The sequence below is a fragment of the Mizuhopecten yessoensis genome, unplaced genomic scaffold (assembly GCF_002113885.1).
Source record: "Mizuhopecten yessoensis strain PY_sf001 unplaced genomic scaffold, ASM211388v2 scaffold716297, whole genome shotgun sequence".
NCBI classification, from domain to species: Eukaryota; Metazoa; Mollusca; class Bivalvia; order Pectinida; family Pectinidae; genus Mizuhopecten; species Mizuhopecten yessoensis.
In genome coordinates, this window is record NW_018480046.1 from 544,295 (window position 1) to 557,598 (window position 13,304).

The 13,304-nt window shown below is 36.5% G+C and overlaps 1 protein-coding gene across 1 annotated transcript in view; it reads left to right on the plus strand.

Annotated features, from left to right (window-relative positions):
• The window catches only part of LOC110442771 (tumor suppressor candidate 3-like), a 30,338-nt gene extending 17,351 nt beyond the window's left edge, over positions 1–12,987 (plus strand). Inside the window, exons 5-11 of the mRNA XM_021486536.1 lie at positions 1,300–1,357; positions 1,880–2,020; positions 2,684–2,773; positions 4,278–4,341; positions 9,896–9,970; positions 12,180–12,270; positions 12,603–12,987. Coding sequence (XP_021342211.1) covers positions 1,300–1,357; positions 1,880–2,020; positions 2,684–2,773; positions 4,278–4,341; positions 9,896–9,970; positions 12,180–12,270; positions 12,603–12,618 — 535 coding nt within the window. The 3' untranslated portion in view covers positions 12,619–12,987. The remainder of the gene's footprint in view (positions 1–1,299; positions 1,358–1,879; positions 2,021–2,683; positions 2,774–4,277; positions 4,342–9,895; positions 9,971–12,179; positions 12,271–12,602) is intronic.
• The last annotated feature ends 317 nt before the right edge of the window (positions 12,988–13,304 follow it).

The window sequence follows — 13,304 nt, forward strand, 5'->3', positions numbered from 1 at the left end:
CCCCCACAACAGAATGCGATCACTCAGATTCTTCTACACAGATGTTCCTACGCAGTAATAGTTCCTAACAATTTCAGTAGTATTCGTTTTTATATTTCCTTGTCATCCAAATTTTAATGTAACTTTTCTGACCATCAGTGTAACCTAATTTTTCTGACCTTCAGAGTAACAAATTTCTTTACATTCAGTGTTACATAAATTTATTAAAAAAAAAATGAATGTTCTAATCTGATTTAACAATAATGTCAATAAAGAATGATAATAAATGTGACATGCCTCAACTCAAATATGTTTATTTAAGAGTACAAAATCATGTTCGACATTTCCTCACAATATAAAAGCACATAAGATTAAATGAAACAAATGTCCTCATATTCTTATCTCCTCCTATAAATAAAAAATAGAAAAAAATCATATAAAAAGTACCTACCATGTTCACAAGTAGCTCAGCTATCCTGTAAGTGATATAGGGGTGGATATAGCTTGACAAGGCCATCAATCAAAGTATGTGTCAACACTAGCCGGAACTGGACTTCTTGACCACTGCCTGGGGTGGACAAACTACCCTGACTCTGGACACTTGACCACTTGATCTGGTATACTGGACAGTTGTTCATAGCAGTATCAAACACATATGGTTGACTTCTGTCTCCTAAAGCTCACAACAAATATCTGATCTGTGTGGTTCAATATACAATACACTGGAGGGATTATTGTGTTCCTCATTGGAGTAGATACTGGTAAAGTATTGATCAGATAGATATGTATTATCATTATAAACTTTGGTAATATGGATTGATTTCTACTTCCTGGTCTTCATTTTAACTTAAAATTGTTTCTTTTTATCATTGTATCATCTATTTCATACAGCTTTTATCCATGACTTGTGCTTATCTGTGTATGTGTAATCAAAGGCTGTACTATTAGTGATAACAAGGCACCAGTTTTCAAGACTTTGATAAACATGATATTTTGTAATCTTAATACATAAGTCAGTTTAGATATGTTCGTTCCTGATCATATTTGATTATATTATAATCTCCCTAGCCGAGACGGTAGGAAGCGGCTAGTATTTTACCAGGGTGACACATTGTGTACCTTCACATGTGTAAAATTTGATTAAGGTAAAAAATCCACAATCACATAAGCCAATTTATTACTTGCGTGTACTATTTTTGCACTGGGCAAGACGTAATTTTTGTCAATGCATATTGGAAGAAAAAATAAAAACAAATGACATTGACTTCGTAAATTTTAAGCAATACACAGAATTAACTTTTGTATTTTCTGTTTTTGCAGGGTTGGATTTGCTGCTGAGCAGATAGCTAAGTGGGTTGGAGAAAGGACAGACATCCAGGTAATGTAGACTTATGAAGTATATATGCTGATATTACGACAGTAGAATTTCATTTTCTTATCATCAATAGATGTGTTTAAAAAAATATTTAAGAACTCAAATGATTGTTTATTTAGATGTTTCATCAGTATTGAAATTAGGTATTGATCGATACTTCTTTGATGCATGCATATTTTAACAACCAATATCTCCCTTCAAAATGACACCATTTTCTTTTATGTGTCTTATATTTGTATATTTATACATGAGTACCAAAGTATTATCTGCCTTCTACAGATAGAAGTGCCAATATCTTATTGCTATCCAAAGATATAAGAACAGGTTTGTGTGGAATAAACTTGGGTTTTATACAATCTGCAGGTGCAGTCAGATTTTTACAATGTGATTGTAAACTAAATATTATGTTAATTTTTCTCCTTCAACGATTTGTTTACTTCACTTTACTTGAAAATATGATTTTGAAAATACTAAACATAAAAAGCTTGCTGTTTTAATTATTGTGATAATGATGTTGGTTTACAGATCCGAGTGTTCCGTCCCCCCAACTACTCGGGAACCCTTGCCTTGGCCCTGCTCTTGTCTCTGATTGGTGGACTGCTGTACCTCAAAAGAAACAACCTGGAGTTCCTATATAACCGAACGTTTTGGGGGATCGGGGCCCTAGTAAGTGTATAACTGTGGCAGGTTTTAATTGTACATAGGATTGAGGTCACCTTCTAGCTTCAAGCTAGAGGGAATTTCCCTTTAGCTCAGTGGTAGAGCGTCCGACTAGGAACCTGGAGATCGAGGGTTTGATCCCCGGCGGAAGCACATGTACACTATTCTCTTTCATGTAACATAACAATCTAGAAACTGTTTCATGAAATTTGTTTTCAATTTCAAATTTATAAATTTGATCTGAATTAATTTTTTCTAATTAAGAATATGAAGGTGTTCGTTTGTTTATAAGTTAAGAACTAACTGGAAAACTTAAAATGTTAATGAATCTTGAAGTATGTAGCAGTTCAAGGGAGGTAATTCATTTTAAGTGCTGATGTTTGGCATTGTTGAAACAGATGCATCACATATGTGTTGTGAAGGTGTAGATTTATACACAAGTATCTTACTTTTAAGGCATGTAGTATATATACTCTGAGGCTTGTATCAAGTGTTAGAGCAGCCTACCATTGGTAGATACATTTACGAGAGATGAAATATTGGCAACTTTTGAAGAGCCATGAAAAAGTCAGTTAATTAAACTTGTTGATAGCAACATTTGATTTTCTAGGAAGGGAAATACATATATCAGATATGTGCATTGAAAATAAATACAAATTTTTTTTTCAGTGTATCATCTTTGCGATGACGTCTGGGCAGATGTGGAACCACATCAGGGGCCCTCCTGTCATGCACAAAAACCCACAAACTGGACAAATCGTATGTACCATTCTACTGATCCTTTCTTTACCTTCTTCAGTTAATTTACTCATACTGGTAATCCTTGATGGTGCTGTGTACACAAGTTATCTTTTCTGTCATTGTAGGAAATATTATCCAGGGAGTAATAGGGATTGAAGAATACTGTCATTTTGGATATTATCTATGATTAGTAATTAACTGTATTAGAGTTTGTCCCATGGTAGGTTTACAATAACTGTTATTCATTTTGATATGAATTTTACAAATGGATAGATTGACCTCTTTTGTTGTATAACATTTCACCTAATTCATTCCCAGTGTTTTGAGATCTGCAGGACAAGGGTTAAGTTATCAGGGGAAACCCAACAGTATGTATTGTATCTGTTGATTTTTTACTCCCATTACTTACGATAAGCAGAATGGTGGTATGACAACGAAGCGTTAAAACCAAGATGTTAATTATTCAATGTTTTGTATATATATGAACTGTTCGTCCAAAGTACTCAACTATAGAGAAACCTACACAACCAGCAATTCCTGCAAGGGTTACCAGTTATGAATTTCAATATGGTTATGGAAACTAATTGAATGGTTAAGGATGATCTTAAAATGTTGCATCTGTTTTATTTGAAGTGAATACATGTAAAGACAGAAGAAACGTATTGGTATATTTATCAGTTTTGTGATAAGAAGCAAGTTATTTGTTCTTTTTGTATATTATTTTTGAGAGAGAAGTTACAATGAACTTTACATGGTACATTCATTTATTCATCTTTGAAACGTCTTTTATATACAGGTATGTAAAAAAGTAAAATTTCATACCAAAATATTCTGCTTTAGATTCCAAGAAATAAACTTGGTTTCTTCAAATTTTAAGAATAATATATTTCTACATTGCCCCTTATAATTATGCTCCAGATCAAAGTTAAAGGGAGGAGAAATGTGGGGAAATACTGGAATCAGGGTCTCTGTTCATTTATCTATGGACTGAATATTGTCAGATGCTTTGGATACTTTTCTTGACCAAATTTGTATGAAACTTGGCACACATGATAAGCACTTAAGGTATCTGTGTGCTTGTCTTTTCTTATGACTGTTTTATTGAAGTACTGCCTCTTTCCTGATTTCTTTATATATAAATTTTTCCCTTAAGATTTGCTGCTTACTTTCTTTACTTGTATTTATGAACCTTGCTACACATAACTGGTACCTTAAGTGATTGTATTTTGGTACATCAGTCTTTTTCCCCCAAAGTATTTTAGGAAGTAATGTCCCTTTTCTGAAACTCCTACATGGGAGTGGTAGTATCTGCCTGTGGCTTACAACTCGAGTTTATAAATTGGTTCTGAAACATCTCAGTGTTGAGGTACATCTTAAGGGAACAAAGGTTCGTTATTTCAATAGGTACCATCAAGTAGAAATATTTCAGGTCTCTTTTTATGAAAACAAACTAACCAAGAGGTGATTGATTTTTGGTGATTTGGTGGTGATTGTGTATGCATTGTTTGTTATTTATTTCCAGAACTACATTCATGGCAGTAGCCAGGGACAATTTGTTGCAGAGACCTACATTGTATTTTTGTTGAGTATCCTTACAGCCAGCTCTAAACACCCTTGAAGTGAAGGTGTGGCTATGTATATGTTGTCTACACCAGTGTAGTAAAAATGTCACTTTGTCTGGTGTATAAACCTACATCTTCTTACACACTGGGAACTCTCCATTACGGAGGCTTTATTTTCTGCATATAATTGTCAAAAAGATATTTTTTTTCAGTATCATGTAGCAGAATTGCTCTATATGGAAGAGTTCCTAAAATATTTGTCAAGTATTTTCTGCATATAATTGTCAAAAAGATGTTTTTTCTCAGTATTATGTAGCAAAATTGCTCTATATGGAAGAGTTCCTAAAATATTTGTCAAGTATTTTCTGCATATAATTGTCAAAAAGATGTTTTTTCTCAGTATTATGTAGCAAAATTGCTCTATATGGAAGAGTTCCTAAAATATTTGTCAAGTATTTTCTGCATATAATTGTCAAAAAGATGTTTTTTCTCAGTATTATGTAGCAAAATTGCTCTATATGGAAGAGTTCCTAAAATATTTGTCAAGTATTTTCTGCATATAATTGTCAAAAAGATGTTTTTTCTCAGTATTATGTAGCAAAATTGCTCTATATGGAAGAGTTCCTAAAATATTTGTCAAGTATTTTCTGCATATAATTGTCAAAAAGATGTTTTTTCTCAGTATTATGTAGCAAAATTGCTCTATATGGAAGAGTTCCTAAAATATTTGTCAATAATACAGTATTTGGATTGCCAGTAGAATGTCCCAGTACAGTGTAGGTTTCATGATTCTGCTGGAGAATAAACATAAAAAATGAAAAATTGATTTAATGCTATGGCATGAGTTAATTTTTTTAATGGTAGGCAAGATCATCTCAGGGCAGTTTGTACGAGTTTATATATTGAATACTGACCTAATATCAAAGTTTTACTTTCTACACAAACAATGTGTACATTGTTACATATTTTCAAACTGATGAATCTTATTGAAGAATACTGACTTGTATATATCAATAGTAGTTAATTTAAAAAAAACTGCCATTGTTTCAGGGTGATAATACCTGGTATATCACTTCACTTGGCAATTTAGTGATCAGACTACACTTACTTGACAATAGTATCAAAGCAGGATGAATTTGTATCTTTGATGTACAAAGCACTAAGCAAATAAAGCAAAAATCTTAAATTTTTGAAGTAAAGGATTTGGTCATTATCAGCATTTTTGTATCTGTACAAACAGATTTGTTCATTTAATTAATATATATACATCTGTATATATATTTATTATCCTTTGATTATGTAGTTCAAGAGTGATATGGACAGAAACAATGTAGAAACAATGTTAAGCTTGTGGCTTTGTGGAATGTGGGATTATTTTATGGTTCTCCATGTAGTTCTACAGACTGCCTTTCTGTGACCACCTACACAGTGATGTTATGGTGAGATGTATATGGCACCGTCGTTTACATGGACACATGTCTAACTGTTATACAGAGGATACAGCCATACACATACTCTAATTTAAAGTATTTACTGTGTTGCATGCTAAATGTCTGTTATATATTGATGTATTGTTACATTCATTGTTTTAACCTTTCTGTAGCTTTCCATTTACCTTGTAGCTTTCCATTTACCTTGTAGCTTTCCATTTATCTTGTAGCTTTCCATTTATCTTGTATCTTGTAGCTTTCCATTTATCTTGTAGCTTTCCATTTAGTTTTTCTACTTGGTAATACTTACTTGATATTTAAACATGCTTACTGCAGTCTTGTGCCAGAACAAAACCAATTCTTGTCCACTGACTTTAATAACAACTTTTTTTTCCCTGTAAAACATACCTGACAGAAAACTTGTTTCCAAGGCATGTTGTATAGTTTGTATTACCTGTGTGACCCTGACATGTTGTATGATTAGTTTTACCTGTGTGACCCTGACATGTTGTATGATTAGTTTTACCTGTGTGACCCTGACATGTTGTATGATTAGTTTTACCTGTGTGACCCTGACATGTTGTATGATTAGTTTTACTTGTGTGACCCTTAAATGTTGTTTCATTAGTTTTACCTGTGTGACCCTGACATGTTGTATGATTAGTTTTTCCTGGGTGACCCTGACATGTTGTATGATAAGTTTTACCTGTGTGACCCTGACATGGTGTATGATTAGTTTTACCTGTGTCACTCTGACATGTTGTATGATTAGTTTTGCCTGTGTGACTCTGACATGTTGTATGATTAGGTTTACCTGTGTGACCCTGACATGGTGTATGATTAGTTTTACCTGTGTCACTCTGACATGTTGTATGATTAGTTTTACCTGTGTGACCCTGACATGTTGTATGATTAGTTTTACCTGTATGACCCTGACAGGTTGTATGATTAGTTTTACCTGTGTTTTAAGAGATCTGTGTTGGATATAATTCGGTTAGGGTAGAATATTCAGTTAAACTTCCATAAATTGAACTTTGAAGATTCAAACTTCTCGATGTTTTGAACTTCCGGCAAATTCCAGAATTTTCCTCTCATATTATATTATTAATATTCTTTTCATGAATCAAATTTGATTAGAAATCCAATATTGATATTTTAAAATGTATTGTCTTAGCCTGTGTTCCATCACATATTGAAATAATCACATTCTGTCTTATTAACAGGACCTCGATTTTCAATATTTGTGAGTTGAAGTCCCCTGTTTCTAATTTTTCCAGATGATTCTACAAAGATCGAAACTTGGAAGTTTGACCGTACTTAATATATAGTAAAAATATTATTCCTCTTAGTGCTATCGAACTTTTGTTTCATTGGCTTATTCTCTATAATGTATCACATTGTCGCTTACTTCTTTCTGTTGCTTTATGCTGCTTATTGTTTTGTCTCTGCCATATAATAGTGGGAGGGAGAGTATTAAGTGTTGCCCATGTCTGTCCCATGCCGTGCCGTCCTGATTCAATGTAAAGTTCTAGTGTTGCCCATGTCTGTCCCATGCCGTTCCGTCCTGATTCAATGTAAAGCACTAGTGTTGCCCATGTCTGTCCCATGCCGTCCCGCCCTGATTCAATGTAAAGTACTAGTTTTGCCCATGTCTGTCCAATCCCGTCCTGTCCTGATTCAATGTAAAGTTCTAGTGTTGCCCATGTCTGTCCCATGCCGTTCCGTCCTGATTCAATGTAAAGCACTAGTGTTGCCCATGTCTGTCCCATGCCGTCCCGCCCTGATTCAATGTAAAGTACTAGTTTTGCCAATGTCTGTCCAATCCCGTCCTGTCCTGATTCAATGTAAAGTACTAGTGTTGCCCATGTCTGTCCCATGCCGTCCTGTCCTGATTCAATGTAAAGTTCTAGTGTTGCCCATGTCTGTCCCATGCTGTCCCGTTCCGATTCAATGTAAAGTTAGTGTTGCCCATGTCTGTCCCGTCCCGTCCTGATTCAATGTAAAGTACTAGTTTTGCCCATGTCTGTCCAATCCCGTCCTGTCCTGATTCAATGTAAAGTTTTAGTGTTGCCCATGTCTGTCCCGTCCCGTCCTGATTCAATGTAAAGTACTATTGTTGCCAATGTCTGTCCAATCCCGTCCCGTCCTGATTCAATGTAAAGTTCTAGTGTTGCCCCTGTCTGTCCCATGCCGTCCCGTCCTGATTCAATGTAAAGTACTAGTGTTGCCCATGTCTGTCCCGTCCCGTCCCGCCCTGTCCTGATTCATTGACATCAGATGAGTTTGTGTTTTAGGATTCCAAGGTCAAGGCTAAGGTCACTATTGCTATTTATAGGAAATCATCAACAGATTAAGTGTCATCAGTTAGCCAGCTTCTTTTTCCGATGGATTTCGATCAAACTTTATACAAAGGTCAAGTATGAGAATACCTTTGACATCACAGTGTTTTAGGGTCTCAAGGTCAAGGTCAAGGTCAAGGCCAAGGTCAAGGCCAATGTTGCTGTATATAGAAAATTATCATTTGATTCATTGTCCTCACTCTAGCTACTTAATTTCTTAACAGATTTTCATCAATGTTTTTACTGATTTCTAGTAGGATAATACCTTGAATGGGTACATATTTCAGCTTGTGGTTGTAACCATTTGCAGAACATGATCAAACTCTGAAACTAATTTCACATGACAACGGGGGAATTTATGCCTTACAGACATTTTCTTGTTTTGTATTGTTTCACATTGATGTTTTGTTGTTTTTTGTGTGTGTTAATTTTCACTGTTTTATTTAATGTTGCTTTTTCACTGCTTTTCCCTGTATTTTTTTACTTCGTTTCACGTTATTCTGCTTATCCGTTTCAGTTTCATCCAGAGCTGTTAAAACAAACCATATTGGAGTCCCTTATACTTTTAGGAATTAGTATCTTTGATATTACAGTGTTTTTTTTGTTTCTTAATTTCTTTTTCCTACACTATTTCCGCCACAGGGGAATACAGGAAGCTTGGCACTAATAGTTCATCATGGTTTTTTATCAGCAGCAGTTCAAAAGAAATTATTCAATATATTATATTACATCAGCAAGAATTGCAAAAATATCTCAAAAAATTTAAAATGAACTTTTGAAGTATTAATTAAGAAGATTTATTTTGAAAGAAAAAAAAAGTACAAATGTTAGTCAGTGTTGGATTTCAGGAATAAGAATTCAGTGATGGGAACAGACTGTTTTCTGAGCATGATAACATTATTTGTGTTTCTGGTACACCATTATTACCAGGTATATCAATAATTGATATAATGTCAACAATAACATCAAAAGCTACTATGATGTTAACAAAAGGTATTGCTGGTGAACACAACATGTATCAAGTTTCCTGTGACCTACACATTATTAATGACTTCCTGGTTTTATTTTTCTGTTCCACATTTGCATCCTTTACTAACTCTTTTGTGATTGATTTCTACAGAATGGGTATGGCAATTGAATTATTCATTGATGACCTAGACATTTAATCTATTAGAAGTAATTCTGGGATTGTACATAGGTTGCATTTCCCTATACTTTTGTGTGGACTAACCAGAAAGTATGTGTATAGGAGTTTGTTTGTGGCCCTTTGAATATTTGATGAGTAAAGTGTCTGGTGATATGGTATTGTTTACATGTTTGGTTTGGTGTCTGGTGATATGGTATTGTTTACATGTTTGGTTTGACGGGTCGTTATTAACTTGTCCTACCTGCTTTATGTGATCATGGTTTGTAGGTGGGTAACATGATATCCTCTATGTTGAGCGATAGCTATGTAAGCCTGCTGGACCATGTCTGTATTCATAAAACCAATCAATAAAACATGTGGAATAAGGATGGAAATAAATAGTATTATTAGATTAATCAAGGGACTGCAAATATGAAAGGGTTAATATTAAACATTTTACATTATTTATTGTGACTATATTTATTTTAGGAGCTTGAAGGTATCAATTTTTCTTGTACTTTTTTCAAAGTTTTCACAGTATAATTTCAAACACTTTCCTTTTGGTGAAAGAAAATGCATGTGCATGAAATGGAACATGAATCTCCATCAAACATGTACAACTTTGGGTGTGACCTTGGTATGACCTTGGTGTGACCTTAAGTGACCTTAACTCATACAATCAGATGCAGCAGTGGTTGGAGGATTTGTGATGCTCAACGAGGCTAACATGGTCAAGAGCGACTCGGGAAAGAAACGAAGTACGTATATCATAACATAATGTCCTACAATCAAATTACAGGAAGTAAGTATACAATCTTTGAACCCCCTCTCCCACCATCCACTCCCCCACACACTCTCCCAACTCCCTTCTCTAACACATGTATCACTACTGAGTATTAACCTCCCCCCCCCACCTCCCATCCCTGATAAATATACCACTATTGAGTGACAACCTCCCCCCTCCACCTCCTATCTCTGATAAATATACCACTATTGAGTGACATTCCCCCCCCCCTCCCATCCCTGATAAATATAATACAACTATTGAGTGACAATGCCCCCCTCCCAGCTCTGATACATGTACCTCTTTCGAGTGTTCCCCATCCCTATCCATCCCTGATAAATATACCACTATTTAGTGACCATCCTCTCTCCCATCCCTGATAAATATACCACTATTGAGTGACAATCCCCCCTCCCAGCCCTGATAAATATACCACTATTGAGTGACAATCCCCCCTCCCAGTACTGATATAGGTACCAATCCCCCCCTAATCTCCCCTCCCAGCCCTGATATAGGTACCACTCCCCCCCCTAATCTCCCCTCCCAGCCCTGATATATGTACCACTTCTCCCCTAATCTCCCCTCCCAGCCCTGATTTATGTACCACTTCTCCCCCTAATCTCCCCTCCCAGCCCTGATATATGTACCACTCCCCCCCCCTAATCTCCCCTCCCAGCCCTGATATACGTAACACTTCTCCCCCTAATACCCCTTCCCAGCCCTGATATATGTACCACTTCTCCCCTAATCTCCCCTCCCAGCTCTGAGATATATATACCACTATTGAGTGACAATCCCCCCTCCAAACCCTGATGAATATACCACTATTGAGTGACAATGCCCCCTCCCAGCCCTGATAAATATGCCACTATTGAGTGACAATGCCCCCTCCCAGCCCTGATAAATATGCCACTATTGAGTGACAATGCCCCCTCCCAGCCCTGATAAATATACCACTATTGAGTGACAATCCCCCCTCCAAACCCTGATGAATATACCCCTATTGCGTGACAATGCCCCCTCCCAGCCCTGATAAATATGCCACTATTGAGTGACAATGCCCCCTCCCAGCCCTGATAAATATGCCACTATTGAGTGACAATGCCCCCTCCCAGCCCTGATAAATATGCCACTATTGAGTGACAATGCCCCCTCCCAGCCCTGATAAATATACCACTATTGAGTGACAATCCCCCCTCCCAGCCCTGATATAGGTACCACTTCTCCCCCTAATACTCCTTCCCAGCCCTGATATATGTACCACTTCTCCCCCTAATACCCCTTCCTAGCTCTGAGATATATATACCACTATTGAGTGACAATCCCCCCTCCAAACCCTGATGAATATACCACTATTGAGTGACAATCCCCCCTCCCAGCCCTGATATAGGTACCACTTCTCCCCCTAATACCCCTTCCCAGCCCTGATATATGTACCACTTCTCCCCCTAATACCCCTTCCTAGCTCTGAGATATATATACCACTATTGAGTGACAATCCCCACTCCAAACCCTGATGAATATACCACTATTGAGTGACAATCCCCCCTCCCAGCCCTGATATAGGTACCAATTCTCCCCCTAATCTCCCCTCCCAGCCATGATATAGGTACCACTTATCCCTCTAATACCCCTTCCAAGCCCTGATATAGGTACCACTTCTCCCCCTAATCTTCCCTCCCAGCCCTGATATAGGTACCACTTCTCCCCCTAATACCCCTTCCCAGCTCTGAGATATATATACCACTATTGAGTGACAATCCCCCCTCCCAGCCCTGATAAAGGTACCACTTCTCCCCCTAATACCCCATCCCAGCCCTGATATATGTACCACTTCGCCCCCTAATCTCCCCTCCCATTCCATTCCTCTCTATACATAGTGCCTTCCCCCTAATCTCCCCTCCCATTCATTTCCACTCTATACATAGTGCCCTATTTGCTGATATATTCCGTACTGTGTATGACAAAGTCAGCAGACCAAAGTTCGAGAAATCTTGATTTGAAGACTCCACCTAGAAAAAAAACTTCAGTTCATAAGCTCCTCGCTACTTCATTTCTAGCGTTACTTAACAGTTATTCTGAAAAACTTTAAAATCTTATATGACAGTATAAGAAAATTCAGGTCTGACTCTGCTACAAGTCAAATATAAAGCTTTATCTACATGGTTTTCATATCTTTTCAGTTTTAGCTGTGGTGGGACTTGGCTGTGTGGTGTTTTTCTTTAGTTTACTACTGTCCGTATTTAGGTCAAAGTACCAGGGATACCCATACAGGTAAGGCACTATGTTCATTGTTGATTAAAAAGCTTCTCAATATATGTAAAAAATATCAATTGTGGAACTTTTTATTTTATCTGGGAACAAATACAATACAATTTGAAGCTGCAGAACATTTGAATATGTCATTAGATCCAAATTACTTGTTTTTTAATGATTCAAGTTTGTTTTTTATGAGATTCATGTGATGTAAAATGTATTTATGATGTATGTAATAGTTATTGTTTTAATTAAAATGAAGAAATCCTTTTGATTTTTATCATGCCATACACATAAATGAATTTTGATCTGGAGAATTTTTGTTTTATTGACATTTTACTTTTTCCTAGCTTCCTGTTCAAGTAAGAAGAGTGCTTTGTGTTTGAAGAGGACATCCAATGTGTGTGTGTGGACGGTACATCGAAGGATGAGATAATATACTGTTGCTGACTATGGTTGAGGGAGACAGGTGTTTTACAGGACCACAAGCTAGACTGTTGTCTTCAGCCTGTGTCCAAGAGCAACAGTTTCAGCATGGAACCAAAGAAACATCTGTCACTGGAAATCCCAGTGGGCAGCCGTTTAGTTATTAGTCAGATTGTAAATTTGTCCACGAACTTTGTTTATCCAACCAAACAGTGAAGACTTTTTTTTTTATACATCACCAATCGGATATAATTACACTACAAATATTCTGTCGAATATGATGGTTAATACGCCCTGTCTACAGGACAACAAAAAAATAATGACAACAGTAAATAAGTCTATTCAATCAAAACATCAATTTCATCATATAGTAATGTTTGCATTTCCCTATAGTCTTGTTTTAGAATTTGTTGGGGATAATATTTATGAGAGTGCTGCTGATTCATCAAGTTTTTACCAGTATGCTGGAGAGTGTGTGGTGTACTCTAAGCTGTGTACAGATGTGATTGTGGTTGTCCTACAGGGGGGTAGTGGTTGTTCAGCTGTGTGGGAGTATGTGTAGAGAGTTGAATAACATGATGATGGCTGGTTTGATATATATTTTTTGTTTAGATTTATATTACAAG